This window comes from Salvelinus namaycush, unplaced genomic scaffold (genome assembly GCF_016432855.1).
Source record: "Salvelinus namaycush isolate Seneca unplaced genomic scaffold, SaNama_1.0 Scaffold448, whole genome shotgun sequence".
Taxonomy (NCBI): Eukaryota; Metazoa; Chordata; class Actinopteri; order Salmoniformes; family Salmonidae; genus Salvelinus; species Salvelinus namaycush.
The window spans coordinates 106560-134077 of record NW_024061140.1 but is presented as its reverse complement, the minus strand read 5'-3'; the positions used below and the strand labels follow the sequence as shown (position 1 = coordinate 134077).

Below are 27518 nucleotides of genomic sequence, written 5' to 3'. Positions count from 1 at the left end.
TTTTTTCCTTTAAAACAAAAAGTCACCAGAACCAAGCTTTTGAGGGACTTATACATATTTGTTTTGGGGGGGAGGACCCCGGAACCCCCCCTTAAACGCCCCCCACCAACTAGCTAACTTTCCCCCAGAGGAAACACTATATACACTGTATATCCCTTGACTTTTTTCACATTCACAGCCTTATTCTAAAAATTCATTCAATGTTTTTTTTTCTCACCTACACACAATAACCCACAATGACAAAGCAAAAACAGTTTCTTAAAGAAATGTTTACATAATAAATATAATATAATATTTTTTTTAAACTGATGTCACATTATCATAAGTATTCAGACCCTTTACTCAGTACTTTGTTTAAGCACCTTTGGCAGCGATTACAGCATCGAGTTTTCTTGGGTATGACGCTACAATCTTGGCTAATGTGTATTTGGGTAGTTCCTCCCATTCTTCTCTGCAGATCCTCTCAGATCATCTCATGTCCGATTGGATGGGGAGTGTTGCTGCGCAGATATTTTCAGGTCTCTCCAGAGATGCTCGATCGGGTTCAAGTCTGGGCTCTGGCTGGGCCACTCAAGGGCATTCAGAGACTTGTCCCGAAGCCACTCCTGTGTTGTCCTGGCTGTGTGCTTAGAGTCGTTGTCCTGTTGGAAGGTTAACCTTCATCCCAGTCTGAGGTCCTGAGCACTCTGGAGCAGGTTTTCATCAAGGAACTCTCTGTACTTTGCTTGGTTCATCTTTCCCTTGATCCTGACTAGTCTCCCAATCCCTGCCGCTGAAAAACATTCCCACAGCATGATGCTGCCACCACCACCATGCTTCACCGTAGGGATGGTGCCAAGTTTTCTCCAGATGTGATGCTTGGCATTCAAGCCAATGAGTTCGATCTTGGTTTCATCAGTCCAGAGAATCTTGTTTCTCATGGTCTGAGAGTCTTTAGGTGCCCAAGGTCCTTCTCCCCCGATTGCTTAGTTTGGCCAGGCGGCGAGCTCTAGGAAGAGTCTTGGTGGTTCCAAACTTCTTCCATTTGAGAATGATGGCCACTGTGTTCTTGGGGAACTTCAAAGCTGCAGAAATTTGTTAGTATGCTTCCCCAGATCTGTGCATTGACACAATCCTGTCTCAGAGCTCTACGGACAATTCCTTCGACCTCATGGCTTGGTTTTTGCTCTGACATGCACTGTCAACTGTGGGACCTTATATAGACAGGTGTGTGCCTTTCCAAATCATGTCCAATCATATGAATTTACCACAAGTGGACTCCAATCAAGTTGTAGAAACATCAAGGATGACCAATGGAAACAGGATGCACCTGAGCTCAATTTCAAGTCTCATAGAAAAGGGTCTGAATACTTATGTAAATAAGGTATTTCTGTTTTTTATTTTGAAAAATAAAAGTCTGTCAGTGGTATGAATACTTGGTAGAACTGTTATACAGAAACCAGCTATTCTCTGAATTTTGCAAAAATATAAACTTGTTTTCGTTTTGTCATTATGGGGTATTGTGATGTCATTATGGGGTATTGTGATGTCATTATGGGGTATTGTGTGTAGATTTCTTAGTATTTTATTTGATCCATTTTAGAATAACGTAACAAAATGAAAAAGTTAAGGGCTCTGAATACTTTCCGACGTGGATCTCCAGCTTAGTGTGTTTAAAGTGGGACAGAAAAACAACTAATTCCCTGTACATTCTGATATACTGTAAGTGTTAAGAAAAAAAATTCTCTGCAAATTACCACATACCACAGGGATTATATATATATATATAGAGCCATTTTATAGGTGGATTTAATGGAATTTGTAAGGGCCTAAAGGCCGTTATGGGGAAAAAGACCTGGAGGTAACAGTTTGGAGAGGAGTAATGGAAGAAAATAGCACAGCACAGTACCGCAGTCAACAATTTCATTAATTCATAACAATCAATTAATTAATTCATGTTTGAACCTATTTTTCTGTAATTTGTCTACCAGTAGAAGGAGATGGTCGAGGGTGAACAAGTAATACTTCAGGTATTTTGTCTTTGTACTCTGAGCTTGTTGCTTGGACTTGGGGGTCAATTCATGTTATTGATGGTATACAGCTTAGAATGACTTAAAAAAAAAAAAAAAACATTTTTAAACATATCCGGGTCCAAAGGGCAGAACAGAAATATGCTCTCAGGCAATTTGGTGAAAGTATTCCTTTTCTAAATATGTTTCCCAAGGATTCATGTAGAGAAAGTGTGAAAACCAAAATGTTTGAATGCCTTTTTGTCCTGAATGGGATTCTAAGTGTATCACCTTTTTGAAGCTGCGTTAGAGGGCACAGCGGCCTGGTACTGCTGGAGGCGTCACTACAGACCCGGTTTCGATTCCGGGCTGTATCACAACCGTCCGTGATCGGGAGTCCCATAGGGCGGCGCACAATTGGCCCAGCGTCGTCCGGGTTAAGGGAGGATTTGCCCGGGGGAGCTTTACTTGGCTCATCGCGCTCTAGTGACTCCTTGTGGCGGGCCGGGCGCCTTCAGGCCAAGCTCAGTCATAAAGTGAACAGTGTTTCCTCCGACACATTGGTGCGGCTGGCTTCCGGGTTAAGCGGGCGGGTGTTAAGAAGCGCAGTTTGACGGGTCATGTTTTGGAGGACGCATGACTCGACCTTCGACTTCCCGACGAGTTGCAGCGACGAGACAAGATTGAAATTGGGGAGAAAAAAGGGGGTACATTTAAAAAAATAAAAAATAAAGCTGCATTACTTCCTCATGTTTCCTCCAATCACAGTGTATGATGCGCCATTTAGAAGCTCTGGGTCATTACTTCCTCATGTTTCCTCCAATCACAGTGTATGATACGCCATTTAGAAGCTCTGAGTCATTACTTCCTCATGTTTCCTCCAATCACAGTGTATGATACGCCATTTAAAAGCTCTGGGTCATTACTTCCTCATGTTTCCTCCAATCACAGTGTATGATACGCCATTTAGAAGCTCTGAGTCATTACTTCCTCATGTTTCCTCCAATCACAGTGTATGATACGCCATTTAGAAGCTCTGAGTCATTACTTCCTCATGTTTCCTCCAATCACAGTGTATGATACACCATTTAGAAGCTCTGAGTCATTACTTCCTCATGTTTCCTCCAATCACAGTGTATGATGCGCCATTTAGAAGCTCTGGGTCATTACTTCCTCATGTTTCCTCCAATCACAGTGTATGATACGCCATTTAGAAGCTCTGAGTCATTACTTCCTCATGTTTCCTCCAATCACAGTGTATGATACGCCATTTAGAAGCTCTGAGTCATTACTTCCTCATGTTTCCTCCAATCACAGTGTATGATACGCCATTTAGAAGCTCTGGGTCATTACTTCCTCATGTTTCCTCCAATCACAGTGTATGATACGCCATTTAGAAGCTCTGCCGAAGGCCTTGAGGCCGATATGTAAAGCTTAATAAAGAGCAGTGTGGGAGTTTCTCCTCTTTTCTCTCATGTTATTCCATTGAATACCAGGCACCTGCAACAAAAACATCAGCTCAGATGTGCAAGTGCCTTTTTCGAAGTTGTGATAGTGGCACAATATGTATTTTGGATGCAGCAGTTGTTAGCTTGAATGCTAACGCTCATTGACATAGGCTGGTAGCAAAGCTAGCCACAGAGCATTTTACTGGTTGAAGTCGGAAGTTTTTTTAAAAAGTATTAAAGCAGTTGATTTGCGACGACACAAACATATTAAGCAATAAGACATTTCAAATGAGCCTTACAATTATAATCCAATAGTGGTGTGAAATGCACTCGTATTCAACCTGTAAATGGAGGCTATTTTTGCTGTCAGCCAATGAGAACTCCACTGAGTTTTCCCCCATGGCGGTGAGTTTGTGAATAGACACAGAGGTTAATGTGCAATTTTTGCAATCACAGAAAGGGGCCTGTATTGGAGGGGCCTATGTTAGTGGGGCCTATATTGGTGGGGGTTATATTGGTGACAAAGTCTGCTTAGGGTTTCAGCAATATATTGGAGGGGCCTATATTGACGGGGCCTATATTAGTGACAAAGTCTGCTTAGGGTTTCAGCAACTGTAATAACTTATTTATAGTCTACAATCATCCACTTTACTACAAATAGGAAAGAAATAAGACAGAATATGTCTATTGTTGCTCACTTGACTGTCCAAGACAATTGTCAAATAAGTTTGTAAAAGCATTTAAACATTAAGGACAAATTATTGTACATCACGGGCATCACCTTTTAGCTAAAATAAACAGTATGTTTCTGCTGTTGTGAGCCTTTAACCATCTGTCTTACTTTGTTGTTCACACAGGAGAGAGACCTGACTATCGTGGATCCTCTGGGGAGCCTCAACTACATCATGACACTGACGAGGCAGAGAAGAGTCTCTCCACATCAGAACATCTCAAGAAACAGCAGCGGAAACGCACAGGGAAGAAACCTCACCACTGCTCAGACTGTGGGAAGAGTTACTCAAGATCAGATGCACTAAAAGCACACCAGAGAATTCACACTGGAGAAAAATCTTATAGCTGTGATCAATGTGGGAAGAATTTTGCTACGTCTAGCAAGCTGACTATTCACCAGAGAAAACACACAGGAGAGAAATCTTTCCACTGCTCAGACTGTGGGAAGAGTTACTCAAGATCAGATTCACTAAAAGCACACCAGAGAATTCACACAGGGAAGAAGTCTCACCACTGCTCTGTCTGTGGGAAGAGTTACTCCAGATCAGATTCACTAAAAGCACACCAGAGAATTCACACTGGAGAGAAATCTTTCCACTGCTCAGACTGTGGGAAGAGTTACTCAAGATCAGATTCACTAAAAGCACACCAGAGAATTCACACTGGAGAAAAATCTTATAGCTGTGATCAATGTGGGAAGAATTTTGCTACGTCTAGCAAGCTGACTATTCACCAGAGAAAACACACAGGAGAGAAATCTTTCCACTGCTCAGACTGTGGGAAGAGTTACTCAAGATCAGATTCACTAAAAGCACACCAGAGAATTCACACTGGAGAAAAATCTTATAGCTGTGATCAATGTGGGAAGAATTTTGCTACGTCTAGCAAGCTGACTATTCACCAGAGAAAACACACAGGAGAGAAATCTTTCCACTGCTCAGACTGTGGGAAGAGTTACTCAAGATCAGATTCACTAAAAGCACACCAGAGAATTCACACTGGAGAAAAACCTTATAGCTGTGATCAATGTGGGAAGAGTTTTACTACATCTAGCCAGCTGACTATACACCAGAGCAAGCACACAGGAGAGAAACCTTACAACTGCTCTGACTGTGGAAAGAGTTTTGTTATATCAGGATATTTAAAATCACACCAGAGAATACACACAGGAGAGAAACCTTATACCTGTGATCAATGTGACAAGAGTTTTAGTCACTCAAGCAGCCTGATAGTACACCAGAGAACACACACAGGAGAGAAGCCTTATAGCTGTGATCAATGTGGGAAGAGTTTTACTGAATCTAGTCAGCTGACTAAGCACCAGAGAAAACACACAGGAGAGGAAATCTTACCACTGTTGTGACTGTGGCAAGAGTTTTGTTTTGTCAGGACTTTTATAAATAACACAGGAGAGAAGTCTTACCTTAACCACACTGCTAACCCTAATGCCTAACCTTAACCACACTGCTAACCCTAATGCCTAAACCTAACCTTAACCATACTGCTAACCCTAATACCTAACCCTTACCTTAACCATACTGCTAACCCTAATGCCTAACCCTTACCTTAACCATACTGCTAACCCTAATGCCTAAACCTAACCTTAAACATACTACTAACCCTAATGCCTAACCCTTACCTTAACCATACTACTAACCCTAATGCCTAAACCTAACCTTAAACATACTACTAACCCTAATGCCTAAACCTAACCTCAACCATACTGCTAACCCTAATGCCTAACCCTTACTTTAACCACACTGCTAACACTAATGCCTAACCCTTACCTTAACCATACTACTAACCCTAATGCCTAACCCTTACCTTAACCATACTACTAACCCTAATGCCTTACCTTAACCATACTGCTAACCCTAATGCCTAACCCTTACCTTAACCATACTGCTAACCCTAATGCCTAACCCTTACCTTAACCATACTGCTAACCCTTATCTTAACCATACTGCTAACCCTAATGCCTAATGCCTAACCCTTACCTTAACCATACTGCTAACCCTAATGCCTAACCCTTACCTTAACCATACTGCTAACCCTAATGCCTAACCCTTACCTTAACCATACTGCTAACCCTAATGCCTAAATAACCCTAACCTTAACCATACTGCTAACTCTAACCTTACATTGTTGTTTTTCATGAATTGAATGCCAAGAGTGTGCAAAGCTGTCATCAAGGCTACTTTGAAGAATATAAAATATATTTTGATTGTTTCAATTTTTTGGTTACTACGTGATTCCATATGTGTGATTTCATCATTTTGATGTCTTCACTATTACAATGTAGAAAATAGTAAAAATAAAGAAATACCCTTGAATGAGTATGAGTGTCGTTATGTTTGGAGGGAAAAGGGGGAGGCTTGCAAGCCGAAGAACACCATCCCAATCATGAAGCACGGGGGTGGCAGCATCATGTTGTGAGGGTGCTTTGCTGCAGGAGGGACTGGTGCACTTCACAAAATAGATGGCATCATGAGGAGGGAAATTATGTGGATATATTGAAGCAACATCTCTTGACATTAGTCAGGAGGTTAAAGCTTGGTTGCAAATGGGTCTTCCAAATGGACAATGACCTCAAGCATACTTCCAAGGGTGTGGCAAAATGGCTTAAGGACAACAAAGTCAAGGTATTGGAGTGGCCATCACAAAGCCCTGACCTCAATCCTATAGAAAATTTGTCGGCAGAACTAAAAAAAGCATGTGCGAGCAAGGAGGCCTACAAACCTGACTCAGTTACACCAACTCTGTCAGGAGGAATGGGCCAAAATCCACCCAACTTATTGTGGGAAACTTGTGAAAAGCTACCTGAAACGTTTGACCGAAGTTAAACAATTTAAAGGCAATGCTACCAAATACTAATTGAGTGTATGTAAACTTCTGACCCACTGGGAATGTGATGAAATAAATAAAAGCTGAAATAAATCATTCTCTCTACTATTATTCTGACATTACACATTCTTAAAATAAAGTGGTGATTCCTAACTGACCTAAGACAGGGAATTTGTACGATGATTACATGTCAGGAATTGTGAAAAACAGAGTTTAAATGTATTTGGCGAAGGTGTATGTAAACTTCCGACTTCAACTGTAAAACCACCGACAAACCCCCCCTGCAACTTACATTTCGATGGACTGACAACATTCAGACATTTGTGTTACAGTCGACAATAAAAAGTCATCAGAAACAGACGTCTTCTCCCTTCAGACGATGACACTCTGACCTGAGTGGGCGGGTGCAGTGTCCAGACGATAACACTCTGACCTGAGTGGGCGGGTGCAGTGTCCAGACGATAACACTCTGACCTGAGTGGGCGGGTGCAGTGTCCAGATGATAACACTCTGACCTGAGTGGGCGGGTGCAGTGTCCAGATGATAACACTCTGACCTGAGTGGGCGGTGTCCAGATGACAACACTCTGACCTGAGTGGGCGGGTGCAGTGTCCAGATGATAACACTCTGACCTGAGTGGGCAGGTGCAGTGTCCAGATGATAACACTCTGACCTGAGTGGGCGGGTGCAGTGTCCAGAAGCACATTTCGAAGCGCTCTGATTGGTTGGGAATGGCAGGGCTATGATGGGTGAGGGATAATTTAGGCAGGCTGAGCAGCCACACTAACAGGACTTAAGGGAAACTGAAGGGACTGCTGGAGGTCATTTTGCAGGGCTCTGGCAGTGCTCCTCATTGCACAAAGGCAGAGGTAGCGGTCCTGCTGCTGGGTTGTTGCCCTCCTACGGCCTCCTCCACGTCTCCTGATGTACTGGCCTGTCTCCTGGTAGCGCCTCCATGCTCTGGACATTACGCTGACAGACACAGCAAACCTTCTTGCCACAGCTCGCATTGATGTGCCATCCTGGATGAGCTGCACTACCTGAGCCACTTGTGTGGGTTGTAGACTACGTCTCATGCTACCACTAGAGTGAAACCACCGCCAGCATTCAAAAGTGACCAAAACATCAGCCAGGAAGCATAGGAACTGAGAAGGGGTCTGTGGTCACCACCTGCAGAATCACACCTTTATTGGGGGTGTCTTGCTAATTGCCTATAATTTCCACCTTTTGTCTATTCCATTTGCACAACAGCATGTGAAATGTATTGTCAATCAGTGTTGCTTCCTAAGTGGACAGTTTGATTTCACAGAAGTGTGATTGACTTGGAGTTACATTGTGTTGTTTAAGTGTTCCCTTTATTTTTTTGAGCAGTGTAGTTCAATGTATTTTTGTAACGTAATAAAATGTGGTGTTTTGTTTGTAAATTTACATTTGTGAATATGAAATTTGCCCAAAATAATAATTGAATTAATTACATAAAATTGTTTCAACTTATTTCTATCGTAAGTAAAGAATCCAAGCAGTACATCTCTCCATAATAGTGTAAAATCTTCATAAATGTGTTCAATTATTATGTAAAGTACTACTTAAGTCGTTTTTTTGGGGTATCTGTACTTTATATTTTAGACAACTTTTACTTCACTTCATTCCTAAAGAAAATTGTGTACTTTTTACTGCATAGATTTTGACAGGAAAATGGTCCAATTCACACACGTATCAAGAGAACATCCCTGGTCGTCCCTACTGCCTCTGATCTGGCGGACTCACTAAACAGAGAACATCCCTGGTCGTCCCTACTGCCTCTGATCTGGCGGGCTCACTAAACAGAGAACATCCCTGGTCGTCCCTACTGCCTCTGATCTGGCGGACTCACTAAACAGAGAACATCCCTGGTCGTCCCTACTGCCTCTGATCTGGCGGGCTCACTAAACAGAGAACATCCCTGGTCGTCCCTACTGTCTCTGATCTGGCGGACTCACTAAACAGAGAACATCCCTGGTCGTCCCTACTGCCTCTGATCTGGCGGACTCACTAAACAGAGAACATCCCTGGTCGTCCCTACTGCCTCTGATCTGGCGGACTCACTAAACAGAGAACATCCCTGGTCGTCCCTACTGTCTCTGATCTGGCGGGCTCACTAAACAGAGAACATCCCTGGTCGTCCCTACTGTCTCTGATCTGGCGGACTCACTAAACAGAGAACATCCCTGGTCGTCCCTACTGCCTCTGATCTGGCGGACTCATTAAACACAAATGCTTAATTTGAAAGTTATTTCTGAGTGTGGGAGCGTGCCCCTGGCTATCCGTAAAGAAAAACATTTAAAATATTTGTGCAGTCTGGTTTGCTTAATATAAGGAATTTGAAATGCTTTATACTTTTACTTTAGATACTTAAGTATATTTAAAACCAAATACTTTTAGACTTTTCCTCAAGTAGTATTTTACTGGGTGACTTTTACTTTTTCTATTAAGGTATCTTTACTTTTACTCAAGTATGACAATTGAGTACTTTTCCCACCACTGTCAATTATACATCTACTGGTGTCTTGCCACAGATTCCTGACATGAATACAATGCCAAAAAAGCAAAAAAGATGCATCACTGTTTCTGGGTGGTCATTACAAAAGGTACAATTTGAAATTATGTTTTTTTTTTTTTTTTTACTTCATATAGTGGTTGGCAGGATAATATTTACGAATAATTTTTAAATAAACTTCCTTAATTTTGTTAATAAGTTGGTTTGTGTGTGGCAACATTCAAACCTTTTCCCAACAGATGTTATCAATGAAACCATTCCAATAAGGTATAGATACAACATCCTGTTGAAACAAGGCTCCTATTGATCTATTGTTGTTGAATGGACCAACATGACATGAGGTATAGATATATTGTTGTTGAATGGACCAACATGACATGAGGTATAGATATATTGTTGTTGAATGGACCAACATGACATGAGGTATAGATATATTGTTGTTGAATGGACCAACATGACATGAGGTATAGATCTATTGTTGTTGAATGGACCAACATGACATGAGGAATAGATCTATTGTTGTTGAATGGACCAACATGACATGAGGTATAGACACAACATTCTGTTGAAACAAGGCATGCATCGTTCTATTGTTGTTGAATGGACTAAAAGAGAATTTTGTGTGGCAACATGAAAACTTTTTTCCAACAGATGTTATCAATAAAACCATTCCAATAATGCATGACATGAGGTATAGACACAACATCCTGTTGAAAGAAGGTTCATATAGATCTATTGTTGTTGAATGGACAAACATGACATGAGGAATAGATACAACATCCTGTTGAAACAAGGCTCCTATTGATCTATTGTTGTTGAATGGACCAACATGACATGAGGTATAGATATATTGTTGTTGAATGGACCAACATGACATGAGGTATAGATATATTGTTGTTGAATGGACCAACATGACATGAGGTATAGATATATTGTTGTTGAATGGACCAACATGACATGAGGTATTGATCTATTGTTGTTGAATGGACCAACATGACATGAGGTATAGATATATTGTTGTTGAATGGACCAACATGACATGAGGTATAGATCTATTGTTGTTGAATGGACCAACATGACATGAGGAAGAGACACAACATCCTGTTGAAACAAGGTTCCTATAGATCTATTGTTGTTGAATGGACCAACATGACATGAGGAAGAGACACAACATCCTGTTGAAACAAGGTTCCTATTGATCTATTGTTGTTGAATGGACTAAAAGAGAAACAAATCTTTCCTACTGATGAGTCAACAGGGGTAATCGTAGGTATGTTCTGAGGGTCTTGACACGTTCCTGAATAATAAAGCAACGCCTGAGGGAATGGCATCTAAAATGATTGTAACCTGTTTAGGTGTTACAGAGACCTTGTGAAGTGATCAGAATTCCTTATAATGAAGTAAAAGACCCTCTGCATTTACCAGTTGTCTCACCAATAGGATATTATTTAGGAACCAATATTATAAAAACAAAGAAGTATTTTCATACAACATGTCCCTATTATTTCATATATAATATATGTGCGGAGTAAAATGTACCAGTTGGCTCACCAATAGGATATTATTTAGGAAACAATATTCTAAAAACAAAGAAGTATTTTCATACAATATGTCCCGATTATTTCATATATAATATATGTGTGGAGTAAAAATTATCCTTAAGAAAAGCTGTCGATGAAAAGCAGAGTTTCAATAGAACGTTCTCAATATTATAAACAAACCAACATGAAGCACACGAACTTTTTTTATTTTCATTTTTTTTCTATTTTTTTTTATTTTTATTAACAACAAATCAATACAGAAAGTACATAAGGGAACACAAGTATATATAGATTATATATAATGGACAATCTAGCACACGAACTCCGTAGTACAGAGTAGATCAATATGACGGTGCAAAATATTGCATTGTGGGTAATTTAGAAGATAGCCGGAAATAGGTTGTAATAACGCAAAAACATTTGTACTTTTGTACATATGGGTAACCAGATCGTGACTGCAACTTACGTTACTAAGTCTTTAACCACAATGTTGTTACATTGGTGTGTAAAAATTAATGCTTCCTAAACGTTAACTTGTCTGAAAATTAAAATATTATTTTCTCTCAACTGCGTTACCCACTCCAGTCAGCAGATGGCGGTCTGAGACTTTAAGGCAGTGATGTTAGTGTGACGTATAATCTAGTGGACGGAACGCTTCTTTCAACAGCAGCAACAGTCAGTCAGCCACCTCCGTAGCTTGCTAGCCAAAATAGACGAACCAATAAAGCTCTTTAGACGCTTTCGTGTATATTTGCCACTGTGTTTTAAACACACTTCTGTCGTTTTGTTAGTTATCCCATTTACGGTGTTGTTATTGGTCATCTAGCTGGCTGGTTAAGTTAGCACTAGCCTAGCTAGCTAACGTCCGCGACAATGAGCTCGCTAAGCTACTCACCTCCTGCTAAAGCAGAGGGGGTCTGCTGGACGGAGAAAGAGGGTCTGTGGCTGAACGTTGTCGTAAAAGAGGAGAAGGAAGAAGAGGAGGATGTCACTGTACAAAAACAAGTAGAGGCTGAAGCCACGGGTATGCCAAAACATATTTTTTTACTGATCTAACTACGTTGGTAACCAGTTTATAATAGCAATAAGGCACCTCGGGGGTTTGTAGTAAATGGCCAATATACCACGGCTACGGGCTGTGTCCGCGATGCGTCGTGCCTAAGAACAGCCATTAGCCGTGGTATATTGGCCATATACCACACCCCCTCGTGCCTTATTGCGTAAATATAACACATGCCTATAACACATGTATCATGAGCTTAGTTCAACTACCAGAATCCAAAATAAGCTTTTTTTACTCAAATAAGGTTTAGAAACAATGTAAATGTAAACCAACACTGTATAGCCTCAACATGGTTAAAACTATAATGTTGATATCATGGATGGTCAGTCCTTTCATCCATAGGTCTGTCTATGAATTTGAGAGTAGTTACATTTCTCCAGCCCCATCCATCATCTTATTACCAAAACAGTGGTGGAATTTCAGCTTTGTTATTGTTTGAACTGCAGATTGGTTGATGTGGCTTTTTTTTTGTTTACTTCTACAGGATCAGTGTCTCTAAATTTGGACAGTTGCTGCTCTGATGGTAAATAATGTACTTACAGTAATCTTGCTCTGATTTGTCATCCTGAGGATCCCAGTAGTTTTGTTTGATAAAATCCATGTTTATATCCTACCCCGATCCATGTTATATACAGTGTTTTGCATGAATTCCGACTCTTTGAACTTGCAACAAAACAATTTATGAAATCTAAATCGGCAAAATGTTGTTTAACCCGGTCAAGTTCGGTTCCTGTGCAATCCCCAGATTCTCTAGAAGGCAACCAAACTTGTTTCATCATTCTACATTATGTATTGGCTAGGCAACACGTCAATTATACCATGAAGGTCAGCCATCATTACTCACCAATGAGACGAGCTGTGTTCACTTGATTGACAGTGTCTTGGTCCAATGACCACCTATCGTTTTGAAATATAACTAGCTAGATAGCCAATGAGCTGGGCTTTCCAGCAGTATGTGAATGCCGTTTGTAGGACAAACAGCCATCATGCTAGAGCTGTGCACAACAGAGTTCATTCTCTGGTGAAAGGAAACAGGACACACTGTAGTTTACGTTACGTTACGCAGCAGTTCCTTCTCTTCTACAAACTTTTCTCAAAACTGAAAAAGTTAAACATGGCTACTAAGAGTGGAAAAGCTAAATCAAAGTCCAAGTATAAACATTTTGATGATATTATTGCAGAAATTGACCGGGAGAGTGACACAGAAGGAATGGATGAGGACTCTGTGAGTGACCAGAGTTTTGATTCCAGCGCGGAAGAAATGTTTTTGGAAGGAAAAGATCCACTTTTAGATCAGTAAGTAAAATAGGTTTTTGTTTCTCATGCTAATGCAGTTGTTTAAATGGTTGCGTATTCATTTGAGAGATTTTTCTTGGATTTTTTAAATATATATATGTGTATGTGTATATTATTAGTTATTTTTTAAATAGTGTATATATATATATATATAACACACAGTACAATCAAAGTTTGGACACACCTACTCATTCCAGGGTTTTTCTTTATTTTTTACTATTTTCTACATTGTAGAATAATAGTGAAGACATCAAAACTATGAAATAACACATATGGAATCATGTAGTAACCAAAGAAGTGTTAATCAAATCAAAATATATTTTATATTTGAGATTCTTCAAAGTAGCCACCCTTTGCCTTGATGAGAGCTTTGCACACTCTTGGCATTCTCTCAACCAGCTTCATGAGGTAGTCACCTGGAATGCATTTCAATTAACAGGTGTACCCTGTTCAACCCTGTTGAGGTAGACACATAGGCTATGCTACTACATTGTATGTTATGTTGGCTATGACATACTGTGGCTTTCTTAACCTTAAACGAGTCACCAACCCGGATCCGGGATCACCCCCCACTCCCCCCCCACTGAGTAGCATAGCTAGCATAGCGTCACAAGTAAATTGTAGCATCTAAATATCATTAAATCACAAGTCCAAGACACCAGATGAAAGATACAGATCTTGTGAATAAAGCCACCATTTCAGATTTTTAAAATGTTTTACAGGGAAGACACAATATGTAAATCTATTAGCTAACCACGTTAGCATAAGACACAATTTTTTTACTCCAACAGTTTTTTCCTGCGTCAGTAGCTATCACTAATTCGACTAAATAAAAATATATATAGCCACTAACCAAGAAACAACTTCATAAGATGACAGTCTGATAACATATTTATGGTATAGCATAGTTTTTTTTTGAAAAATGTGCATTTTTCAGGTATAAATCACAGTTCTACATTGCAGCTGCAATCTGAAATAGTGCTGACGCAGCCAGAACAATTACAGAGACCAACGTCATATAACTAATTACTTATCTTAAAACATTTCAGAAAAATACACAGCGTACAGATATTGAAAGCCCAACATCTGGTGAATCCAAACAATATTTCAGATTTATTAAATGTTTTATAGCGAAAACAAAATGTAGCGCTAAATTAGCATAGCCACGCCAGCCAGAACCAGCTGGGCGCCCCCGACCAGTTCACATGCACGACAGATATATGAAATAACATCGTAAATTGGGTCTTACTATTGCTGATCTTTCATCAGAATGTTGATCAATGTGTCCTTAGTCCTGATGAGTCGTTCAATCCATTCATAATGGCAACTTTCCCTCTTCATTTAGCATATGTACTGGTCGACTGGCCAAAGTAAAAAAAGTCACAGAACGGAACACGGCAAAACTCCCGAAAAAATTCAAATAATCTGATTAAACTATATTGAAAAAACATACATTAAGATGATATGGTCACATGTATCAAACAAACTTCGAGACGGAGATAGTTTTCATCCGTAACGGCAGCAAAACAGTAGACAATCGCACCTCCAAATAGCGCGAATCAGAGAACCGGAAGTTGTCGGTCACGCCAAAGAAATAGGTCTTATTTCACGTCAGTACAAGGTAAACAAAAAATTTCTCCTCTGACGTCCTCTTGACACCCAGAGGAAGACGAATGAAGTGTGTTTCGGGTCATAGGTGGCGTGACCATATATAGGCAGAGCGTTGAAGCGAGCATACACATCTTGCATTCTTCTTCTTGGTCAGGGAAAGTGCTGTCAAATGACTTCTGTTTAACTCAGAGACAAAATTGAAACGGTTTTAGAAACTATAGATTGTTTTCTATCCAATGGTATTAATTATATGCATATAGTAAGAGCAATAATTGAATAAGAGGCAGTTTAATCTGTAGAGGAAATTATGCTAATGCGAAAACAGCACCCCCTATAGTGGCAAGAAGTTTTAATGTCTTATTGGTCAACATATTTCATTATAGTGATTGTGTTCCACCCGTAATGTATTGATGCAGGGCTCACCCGTAATGTATTGATGCAGGGCTCACCCGTAATGTATTGATGCAGGGCTCACCCGTAATGTATTGATGCAGGGCTCACCCGTAATGTATTGATGCAGTGCTCACCCGTAATGTATTGATGCAGGGCTCACCCGTAATGTATTGATGCAGGGCTCACCTCTACTAAAATAAAGGTTAAATAAAATAACAGTAAACTTGAGATCTAACTGAATGTGTTTTAATCCTCAATAGTGGTAGAGACTCTGACTCTGATGACCTCTGGGTGCCACTCCAAAGAGACCACAGTCCTCCATCCCCTACTCATTCAAACGTAGGAACTGGTTCCTCCAGTATGACCCCTGCTGCTGCTGCCTCTGGCTCCACACCCACCCTGGCCCGGCCATCTAGAGGTGTGAAGAAGTCAGCCCAGAAGCGGAGAAGGGCCGGTGAGCCAGCGGCAACTACCACCGAGGCAGAGGACCGCTGGCACACTGTGCTAGAGGATGACGTGGAGCCACTTCTACCAACATTTAGACCGAGAAGGCAGCCAGGACCTCAGCTGGACATGACTGCAAATTACAGCCCCCTTCATCTTTTCCAGATGTTTTTCTCCTTGTCAGTTCTTGATTCGCTGGTGTCTAACACCAACAAGTATGGGGCTAAGAAACAAGTAGGCAAGAAAGAGGCATGGAAGCCCATTTCCATCCAAGACCTGTACTGTTACATCTCACTGGTTATTTACATGGGGCTCGTGAAGTTGAATAACCTGAAGGACTACTGGAGAAGCTCAACACTCTACCAACTGCCTTTCCCCACCACTGTCATGTCATCTAACAGGTTTCTGACTATCTCACGGGCACTTCATATCAGTGACCCACAAGTTGACGACGACAATGACAAGAAGAGAGGCACATCAAGCTTTGATAGGCTCTGCAAAATCAAACCTCTCTACCCCAGCATGGTTGAGGCCTGCAAGACCCATTTTCAGCCCAACCAGAACGTGTCCATAGATGAGAGGATGGAAGCCTCAAAGGATACAAATGGCCTCAAACAATATACGCGTAACAAGCAAACAAAATGGGCTTACAAACTGTTTGTTTTGGCCGATTCTGTGTGTGCCTACACTTGGAATTTGTTTGTTTACGAGGGGAAATCCATCCCAGACACCGGTAAGGGACTTAGTTATGATGCAGTTATGGAATTATTGGATTTTCAACTGCTGGGGATGGGCTACAAACTGTTTGTGGACAACTTCTACACAAGCCCTACCCTGTTCACAGACCTGAGGAAGCTGAATGTGTGGGCTTGTGGCACCATTTGTCCCAACAGAGTGGGTTTTCCCAAAACAAAAGTAAACGACATGCCAAAGAGGGCTGATAGGGGTACCATGCGATGGATTCGTAAAGATGACCTGCTCTTTGTAAAGTGGATGGATACCAGACAGGTGGTCATGTGCTCCAGTATCCACAAATCGTACAGTGGCGATCACGTTGTCAAGCGTGTGAAGGACGCTAATGGGGCATGGACCACTAAAGATGTCCCCATTCCTGCTGCTGTAAAGGATTACAACAAGATCATGGGAGGTGTGGATCTGTCAGACGCTCTGATAGGCTACAACAATGTTCTCCACAAGACAATGAAATGGTACAGGACATTGTTCTATCACTTCATTGACATTGCTGTGGTGAATGCATTCGTCCTTCATAAGGAAATGGCTAAGAGCTGTGGACAGACTCCCATGACACAGCTAGCCTTCAGAGAGCTGCTCATCCAGGAGCTTGCTGGCTACGGCACAAAGTCCACTGCAGCACCTTCTGTCCGCTCTACATCTGTCCCCTCTACTCCTGTCGCCAGTGGTGTTCACCTGCAAAAATACATCACTGCAGACCTGAATGTGCCTCTGGGTAAAAAGAGCACAGCAGGGAGGCGTCGTTGTGTTCTGTGTCACAAGAAATCTTCCATCACCTGCTCTACTTGTTCTGTTACCCTCTGCTTCACAGCAGAGAGAGACTGCTATGGGACTTGGCATCAGCAGCACAATCTGGTGTAGAGGTGTTACCCTCTGCTTCACAGCAGAAAGAGACTGCTATGGGACTTGGCATCAGCAGCACAATCTGGTGTAGAGGTGTTACCCTCTGCTTCACAGCAGAGAGAGACTGCTATGGGACTTGGCATCAGCAGAACAATCTGGTGTAGAGGTGTTACCCTCTGCTTCACAGCAGAAAGAGACTGCTATGGGACTTGGCATCAGCAGCACAATCTGGTGTAGAGGACTGTGGTTTAAAAAAACAAAAAATCAAATTGTAAATAGTTTTTTTCCCCCCCTTCTCACTTTGTGTGTGGTTTGTGGTGCATTTATGACATTAGATCAGTGTTGGCTGCTAACTTGGCCCTTATCTTAAATAGTTCACTTCTGTGTTGGATCAGCGTTCTCGTCTTATGTTAGTACCTTTTACGTAGGGAAGCTAAAGATCCATTATGAATGACATTCCTAGAGGTATGTGTCAACTTACATTTTTTTATTGCCATAGCATTTTAGTATGTTCTCTATAGTCATTAAGTTTTGGGCAAACTCATGAGGGACACCTGGGAGAACTTCATACTAAATATGATGTAGTGCTGTCATTCTTCAACGTATCAGTCTGACACTTTGCTGCCATGTGGTGGACAACAGCTAAATGATCCTTTCAGCTTCCTGTCTCAATGTAAAGGCCTTTTCTTTTGCATTTCAACTTCCTGTCTCAATGTAAAGGCCTTTGCATTTCAACGATGATCAAATAAAAATAGAAGAAAAAATTTCTGTTTGTTTTATCTTATTTTAGATCTATTGGCTCCTGAGTGGCACAGCGGTCTAAGGTACTACAGACCCTGGTTCGAATCCAGGCTGTATCACAGCGGCCTAAGGCACTGCATCTCAGTGCAAGAAGCGGCACTGCAGTCCCTGGTTCGAATCCAGGCTGCATCACATCTGGCCGTGATTGGGAGTCCTCTCACATTCTGAATTCTTGCACTTTCGTCCACCCCAGTTTTATCATTGCAATGTGATACAACAAGTGTCAACGGTTTGCTTTAGGACCGGATTCCACAGAGCAGCTGTTTTCAGTTTACAGTCTGCTGGATTTAGGACTGGCCGTCCAACATTATGCATGCCCACCGTGGTACTGGCCGTCCAACATTATGCATGCCCACCATGGTACTGGCCGTCCAACATTATGCATGCCCACCGTGGTACTGGCCGTCCAACATTATGCATGCCCACCATGGTACTGGTCAGCTGCTATTTGAGAACTCATCTGGTTTAGACATCAAACTCTTATTGCACTTCATATATATATATATATATTTTTTTTACCTTTATTTAAAGGACGACGCTGGGCCAATTGTGCGGAGCCCTATGGGACTCCCAATCACAGCCCGTTGTGATACAACCTGGATTCAAACCAGGGTGTCTGTAGTGACGCCTCAAGCACTGAGATGCAGTGCCTTAGACCGCTGCGTCACTTTGGAGCCGTTGTACAACTGTTTTTAGAGAATATTGTACTGCAAGGTATGCTATATGTGTAGGCTACGCTGTGTGTGTAGGCTACGCTATATGTGTAGGCTATGCTCTATGTGTAGGCTATGCTTTATGTGTAGGCTATGCTCTATGTGTAGGCTACGCTATATGTGTAGGCTATGCTCTATGTGTTAGCTATGCTATATGTGTAGGCTATGCTATATGTGTTAGCTATGCTATATGTGTAGGCTATGCTATATGTGTAGGCTATGCTATATGTGTAGGCTATGCTCTATGTGTAGGCTATGCTCTATGTGTAGGCTATGCTCTATGTGTAGGCTATGCTCTATGTGTTAGCTATGCTCTATGTGTAGGCTACGCTATATGTGTAGGCTATGCTCTATGTGTTAGCTATGCTATATGTGTAGGCTATGCTATATGTGTTAGCTATGCTATATGTGTAGGCTATGCTATATGTGTTAGCTATGCTATATGTGTGCTATATGTGTAGGCTATGCTATATGTGTTAGCTATGCTATATGTGTAGGCTATGCTATATGTGTAGGCTATGCTATATGTGTTAGCTATGCTATATGTTTTAGCTATGTGTGTTAGCTATGCTATATGTGTTAGCTATGCTATATGTGTTAGCTATGCTATATGTATTGGCTGATATGCAGCTGTCGTCTTTAAACCTCCATTCTAGGATACATTACACAAACACTTCTTTCTATATACATGTTTTTATTTGGGTTTCTGTGCAAAGTACATGATTGGAATGTTTCTTTAAGCCTGCAGCTCGATACTTGAAATGAGACATATAATCAGGCCAAAACATGATTCAAAAATACAATTAACTGACATGGATAGGTAGCTAATGAAACACAAATGGACATTTACAGTAACTGGCTATTCAAACTGTAACATTGGCTGGCTTTCAACGGTTTGGCGAGCCCACAATGGTTTGGTGCAACGTGGCCCATCCTGCTCTGCTGAACTGGCACTGGGACCTGTCCTGGATGTTCGCCCATGAGATCCTCCCGGTCAGGGCCGTTATGCATTCCCGAGGCATGGCGAGGACACCCGCGTGCCCCCGACCAGGCTGCGGACAAGATGAGTCGGTGGGCCACTTGCTTTGGGTGTGCAGAGCCGCCAGGGACCTGTGGAAGGAAGCAGGCCCCCTGATCTCCCCGTGTCTGCCAGCAGGGGAGGACCTAATGCCCCAGCTCGTGCTGTATGGGGTGGATCGAAGGCCTATTCCACCGAAGGCCTTCACCTCTGGCCCACCCTCATGTGTCTGAAGGAAGCACTGTGGTAGGTAGCAGAACGAGTAGAGACCAGGCAGTGCCCATGGTAGCCACGGAAGCCCTGGGGTGGTACAGAAGAAAGGGGGCCTCGACCCCAGGCGAAGGGTCCCCCACAACACCCATGGCCCCGGCGGCCATGGACCTGACAGCGGTGCGGCGCCTAGGGCGATGCTCCTAGGGGAGGGATCTCCTCTGGGCCCCGATGGACAGGACGGTAATTGATTCGAAGGAGGCTACTTTGATAAGGACTCACCCCGTTCCTGTACAAAGGACCAAAGACAGCCTGAAAAAAAAAAGACTTTTTAACATAGTTTTCATGTCTTAAACATGTTTTACCTTGTTAAATCATTTGTACACATGTTAAATGGCTTTTACAGAATTTGATGGTTTTTTTACAAGGAAAATTTACTTTTATTTATGGTTGTTTCTATTGTTTTTAAAACATGTACTTTTTAACAAATGTAATAACACTGTTTTATGTTTTAATGCCGTTTTTCTGTGTATAAAATGATGTGCAAAAATATATGAGCTGTTTTAAAAGAACAATAACATTTTTCCCCAAAAAATATGAAAATTGGCTAGCTTTCAATACATTGGATAAATGGTCGAGTTCCCTCTTCATACTATCCAGATAATTCTTATTGCAGCTGAACATTTGCACTCTAAAACATATATTTATCTAATTTCAGTGTTTGGGAGCTAGATATATCTGTTTCTCTTCATCAGACAGCAGCTCACGTTTTCACAAGAGGCTGTAGTTACATCGTAGATAAAAGCAGGCCATTGGCTGCCTATATCATCAGGGGTCTGTACGGGGCCTCTGATTGGTTCCAAGTTTAGGAGGTCGGCAAATTTGCCTGAACAGTGTTAAAATCTACTTTTTATGAGAAAACGTGCAACAATTGAAGGTGACAACAAATGTTATAGTCATCATACACTGTTTTACTGTGATATTTTGCCCTCCAATCAGCAGATGGCGATGTGAAATTTAAGGCCACGCTGTTAGTGTGACGTGTATTCTAGTGGACGGAACGCTTCTTTCAACAGCAGCAAGAATTAGTCAGACACCTCGGTAGGTTGCTAGACAAAATAGATGAACCAATAAAGCTATTTAGTGTATATTAGCTAATGTGTTTTAAACCCACTTCTGTCGTCTAGTTAGTTATCCGCTTTAATGTCATATTTACGGTGGTGTTATTAGTCTGCTAGCTGGCTTGTTAAGTTAGCATTAGCCTAGATAGCTAACATCTCCGACCATGAGTTCACTAAGCTACTCTCCTGCTAAAGAAGAGGTCTGCTGGACGGAGAAAGAAGGACTCGTGAAAGAGGAGGAGGACGAGAAGGATGTTACAATACAAAAACAAGTAGAGGGTGAGGCTGTTACGGTGAAAAAAGAAGAGAAAGACGTTACAGTGAAAGAAGAGGGAGACGCGTTTAGAGTGAAAGAGGAGGAGGATGTTACAGTAAAAGAGGAAGAGAGAGAGGAGGATGTTACAGTAAAAGAAGAAGATAAAGAGGAGGATGTTACTGTTAAAGAAGAAAAGAGAGATGTTAAGGTGAAAGAAGAGGAAGACCCGTTCAGAGTGAAAGAGGAGGAGGATGCAGTTTTTGGAGTGAAAGAGGAGGTGACTGTCACATCGAAAAAGGAAGAGGAGGAAACTGGATATCTGGGCCTGGTTTCCCAAAGGCAACTTACGCTGTACAATGGTTCTAATGATGAACTTTGTCGTGAAATGGTTTTGAAAAGCCGTGCCCTGATTAACACTCGTAAGTACTGTCTTAAAAACAGAGGCACAAACTCTGCAGTTGTTGAACTGATGTGTGGTGTTAAAGGGGAAATCTGCAATTGCTACATCCATATTTTAACTTTTAAATTGTTTATTTATAGCCATTGATTCTTGAAGAATATAACACATGCCTCATGAGCTTAGTTCAACTGTTTTTACCCATCAGAACCCCAAATAAGCTTTTTCTACTCCAATGTTTAGAAACAATGTAAATCAACACTGTACAGCCTCAACATGGTTAAAACTATAATGTTGGTATCATGGATGGTCACTCCTTGCATCTATAGGTCTGTCTATGAATTTGAGAGTAGTTACATTTCCCCGAGAGGCGCAGCGTTCTAAGGCATCACAGTGCTAGAGGTGTCACTACAGACACCCTGGTTCGAATCCAGGCTGTATCACAACCGGCTATGGTTGGGAGTCCCATAGGGCGGCGCACAATTGGCCCAGCATCGTCCGGGCTTGGCCGGTGTAGGCCGTCATTGTAAATAATAATTTGTTCTTAACTGACTTGCCTAGTTAAATAAAATCTTCTTATTACCAAAACAGTGGTGGAATGACAGCTCTGTTATTGTTTAAACTGCAGATTGGTTAATTGATGTGTGGCTTTTTTTGAAGGGGTTAGTTTTTAAAAAGTAACAAAATGGCTGCCCTGACACTTGGTTTGGTAAACAGCTGAGGGATGGGGGCTGGAGAAATGTAACCACTCTCAAATTCATAGAGAAAGCTATTGTAGCAACCTTAACCCAAAACCTAGCGACCTCGTCAAGAAGTTCAAACATCTTGGCGTAACAGTTATAAGGTGTTGGCTTGACAGTCACTGGACCCAGGTTTGAGTTCAGCTCAGGGCAACCCCCTGAATTCACTACACTATGAATACAAGGACTGCACATCCATAAGGTCATAATGATAGTTTTGACCAGATTTTGAGGCTATGCAGTGTTTGTTTATAAACAGTGGTGTTATACAAGCTTATGTTTTGGTTTCTGGCGGGGAAATACAGTTGAAACATTTGAGGCATTTATAAGTTATATTCTTCAAGAATCAATGGTTATACAGTAAATGGGTCTTTCTATAACTGCCAGTGTAGATTTTCTTATGATGTCATAATGATATAATGTCTGCAGGAGGCTGCAGGGACAGTACAAGAAGGGGCGTGTACCATTTTGGCCCTAATTTTAGCTGTCTCAGACAAGTTTTTGAGATCGGAGACAAAATCCCCATGTTGTTGCCTACTTGGGGTGTGCGGCCGTCATCGACGGTCGTTTAATGTGAGCTGGTCAGAGACACAATCACTCTCTCTCCCACCAATTAGTGCGCAAGGCATGTCCGGGTTTGGCCCGGGGTAGGCCATCATTGTAAATAAGAATTTGTTCTTAACTGACTTGCCTAGTTAAATAAATTAAAACAATTGAAATAAGATGCTTTTCTCAAAATAGAAGTTAAATACATTTTAAATAATCTAAATAATATAAAAGGCATGTCTCTCTCCAGATTCCCTCCCACCAATTGGTGCACATTCATTGTTTCCTAACTTCATGGTGTGAATTGTTTGCCCTTTGATTGTTAGTGTCTATCAATTCCCCTGATACATAAATCACCAGTTCTACATTTACCACTAGTTCACTCCCTTTCCTCAGATCATATTAGTGTGTTCAGATGTCTTCATGAGAAGATTTTCCGGATGTCTCCCTGTCTGACAGAGATCTCTGTACCACTTTTCTCAGATCATATTAGTGTGTTCAGATGTCTTCATGAGAAGATTTTCCGGATGTCTCACTGTCTGACAGAGATCGCTGTACCACTTTCCTCAGATCATATTAGTGTGTTCAGATGTCTTCATGAGAAGATGTTCCGGATGTCTCACTGTCTGACAGAGATCGCTGTACCACTTTCCTCAGATCATATTAGTGTGTTCAGATGTCTTCATGAGAAGATTTTCCGGATGTCTCACTGTCTTGACAGAGATCGCTGTACCACTTTCCTCAGGTCATATTAGTGTGTTCAGATGTCTTCATGAGAAGATTTTCTGGATGTCTCCCTGTCTGACAGAGATCGCTGTACCACTTTCCTCAGATCATATTATTATGTTCAGATGTCTTCATGAGAAGATGTTCCGGATGTCTCACTGTCTGACAGAGATCGCTGTACCACTTTCCTCAGATCATATTAGTGTGTTCAGATGTCTTCATGAGAAGATGTTCCGGATGTCTCACTGTCTGACAGAGATCGCTGTACCACTTTCCTCAGATCATATTAGTGTGTTCAGATGTCTTCATGAGAAGATGTTCCGGATGTCTCACTGTCTGACAGAGATCGCTGTACCACTTTCCTCAGATCATATTAGTGTGTTCAGATGTCTTCATGAGAAGATTTTCCCGGATGTCTCACTGTCTGACAGAGATCGCTGTACCACTTTCCTCAGATCATATTAGTGTGTTCAGATGTCTTCATGAGAAGATGTTCCGGATGTCTCACTGTCTGACAGAGATCTCTGTAGCTCTGTACCACCGTAGCTTCAAACACATGTTTATGGGGGTTTTGTATTATAAGATTTCAGTGGAGGTACAGACAGGAACTCTAAGGGGTTAACCTGTCTCCTCCCCCTTCATCTACACTGATTGGACTGGATTTAACAAGTGACATCAATAAGGATCATAACCTTTAACCTGTTCAGTCTGTCATGGAAAGAGCAGGTGTTCATAATGTTTTGTACACTCAGTGTATAAAGTCTTCTGTCCCTGTAAGTTCACATGTGGAACTGCATGAGATGTGTTTTAGTTTCCCATCATTTAGAAATGTGATCCCAATGTCCCACATTGTCCTCTTTATTAATATAAAGACTCATATACAGTTTAGTATTAGTTTTAAAACCAAAATGGACCAATCCTGGATCGCCCCCTGTATTATCAGCCACTGAAATAGGAGAGACTTTGTCCCCTCTCTGTTTGTCTACTCAACCCCCATGTAGCAACCTGATGACTCAGAGTCATGTCAAAAACAAGTACAACGGTCACCGTGGGGGAAAATAACTGCTGTTCACCATCTGGGACCATTCAACAGTCTAGATTTACCAGGTTATTACTGCTAAATAAACTGTTCACCATCTGGGACCATTCAACAGTCTAGATTTACCAGGTTATTACTGCTAAATAAACTGTTCACCATCTGGGACCATTCAACAGTCTAGATTTACCAGGTTATTACTGCTAAATAAACTGTTCACCATCTGGGACCATTCAACAGTCTAGATTTACCAGGTTATTACTTCTAAATAAACTGCTGTTCACCATCTGGGACCATTCAACAGTCTAGATTTACCAGGTTATTACTTCTAAATAAACTGCTGTTCACCATCTGGGACCATTCAACGTCTAGATTTACCAGGTTATTACTTCTAAATAAACTGTTCACCATCTGGGACCATTCAACAGTCTAGATTTACCAGGTTATTACTTCTAAATAAACTGCTGTTCACCATCTGGGACCATTCAACAGTCTAGATTTACCAGGTTATTACTTCTAAATAAACTGTTCACCATCTGGGACCATTCAACAGTCTAGATTTACCAGGTTATTATTTCTAAATAAACTGTTCACCATCTGGGACCATTCAACAGTCTAGATTTACCAGGTTATTACTTCTAAATAAACTGTTCACCATCTGGGACCATTCAACAGTCTAGATTTACCAGGTTATTACTTCTAAATAAACTGTTCACCATCTGGGACCATTCAACAGCCTAGATTTACCAGGTTATTACTTCTAAGTAAACTGTTCACCATCTGGGACCATTCAACAGTCTAGATTTACCAGGTTATTACTTCTAAATAAACTGTTCACCATCTGGGACCATTCAACAGTCTAGATTTACCAGGTTATTACTGCTAAATAAACTGTTCACCATCTGGGACCATTCAACAGTCTACATTTACCAGGTTATTATTTCTAAATAAACTGTTCACCATCTGGGACCATTCAACAGTCTAGATTTACCAGGTTGTTACTTTTTGTTGGGTTCTCATAGGCTTACAATTGTTGTTTTGATTGTTGCTTGAACAGTCGCTAAGATAATATTTGGTTGTGATAGTTGCAAAATACCTGTTTTGGATGCAGCAGTTGTTAGCTTGAATGCTAACACTCACTGACAAGCTGGTAGCAAAGCCACAGAGCATTTTACTGGTTGAAGTGTTTTTTAAGTATAAAGCAGTTGATGTGAGACGATTGCAAACATTTTTGCTCCATGCAGATTTACGACATCCTTATCAAACGGTTTCTGTATTAGCAGGGACGAGTTTCTGCAACTAAATTGTGAATCGCCCTCGTGCGGCAATTTTAGAAAACACAGAAAGGGAACAATATTCTAACCTAATGAGTCTTCAATGTTAAAGTGAAAAAAATAAGACTAAATATGACTGTTGTTGATCACTGACTGTCATGTTAAGACAATTGTCAAATAAGTTTGTAAAACCATTTAAACATTCATTACAGATGTAAATTGTTGTACAACGTCATGGGAATCACCTTTTAGCTAAAAATAAACAGTGGATTTCTGCTGTTGTGGGCCTTTAACCATCTGTCTGACATTCATATTTCACACAGGAGAGAGCGGTGACTATTGTGGATCCTCTGGGGAGCCTCAACATCATGAAGCTGACGAGGCAGACAAGAACCTCTCCACATCAGAACAGCTCAAGAAACACCAACGGAAACCCACAGGGAAGAATTCTCACCCCTGCTCTGACTGTGGGAAGAGTTACTCAAGATTAGATTCACTAAAAATACACCAGAGAATTCACACAGGCGATACAGCTCACTGCTCTGACTGTGGGAAGAGATTCACCACTATAGCAAACCTTAAAATACATCAGAGAATCCATACAGGAGAGAAACCTTATAGCTGTGATCAATGTGGGAAGAGTTTTACTCACTCAAGCTGCCTGAAGGTACATCAGAGAACACACACTGGAGAGAAACCTTATAGCTGTGATCAATGTGAGAAGAGATTTGTTACATCTAGCCGCCTGACTATACACCAGAGAACACACACAGGGGAGAAACCTTATAGCTGTGATCAATGTGGGAAGAGATTTGTTTCATCTAGCCGCCTGACTATACACCAGAGAACACACACAGGGGAGAAACCTTTTAGTTGCTCTGACTGTGGGAAGACCTTTTCAAAATTATATACATTACAATTACACCAGAGAATTCACACTGGAGAGAAACTTTATAGCTGTAATCAATGTAGGAAGAGTTTTAATCGCTCAAGCTTGCTGAAGGTACATCAGAGATCACACACAGGAGAGAAATCTTTTATAGCTGTGATCAATGTGGAAGGAAATGTGTTACATATAGCAGTCTGACTAGACACCAGAGAAACAAATCTTATAGCTGTGATCAATGTGGGAAGAGATACTCTGGTAAATGTTCTCTGATTAAACATCAGAAAATACATACATCAAGG

The 27518-nt window shown here is 41.3% G+C and overlaps 2 protein-coding genes across 2 annotated transcripts; both read left to right on the top strand.

Moving 5' to 3' along the window:
• Positions 1 to 3835: 3835 nt before the first annotated feature.
• Positions 3836 to 27518, top strand: LOC120041344. Its single transcript, XM_038986285.1, is given in 8 exon segments — positions 3836 to 3845; positions 4294 to 5510; positions 5512 to 5552; positions 15869 to 16528; positions 16790 to 17364; positions 20260 to 20414; positions 21856 to 22030; positions 26654 to 27518. Coding segments are annotated over 8 exon segments (3597 nt in total). The 3' UTR covers positions 27418 to 27518.
• LOC120041345 (piggyBac transposable element-derived protein 4-like) lies at positions 11885 to 18238 on the top strand. Its single transcript, XM_038986286.1, has 4 exons — positions 11885 to 12113; positions 12637 to 12675; positions 13334 to 13448; positions 15713 to 18238. The coding sequence occupies exons 1-4, from the start codon at positions 11963 to 11965 to the stop codon at positions 17508 to 17510; spliced, it is 2103 nt and encodes a 700-aa protein (XP_038842214.1). The 5' UTR covers positions 11885 to 11962; the 3' UTR covers positions 17511 to 18238.

Excerpts from the sequence above, each read along its gene's own strand:
- LOC120041345 (XM_038986286.1), top strand. The coding sequence starts at position 11,963 with ATGAGCTCGCTAAGCTACTCACCTCCTGCTAAAGCAGAGGGGGTCTGC. Across the intron at positions 12,676-13,333 it reads GGACAGTTGCTGCTCTGATG|AAATTGACCGGGAGAGTGAC; the intron begins GTAAATAATGTA and ends ATATTATTGCAG. Across the intron at positions 13,449-15,712 it reads AAAGATCCACTTTTAGATCA|TGGTAGAGACTCTGACTCTG; the intron begins GTAAGTAAAATA and ends AATCCTCAATAG.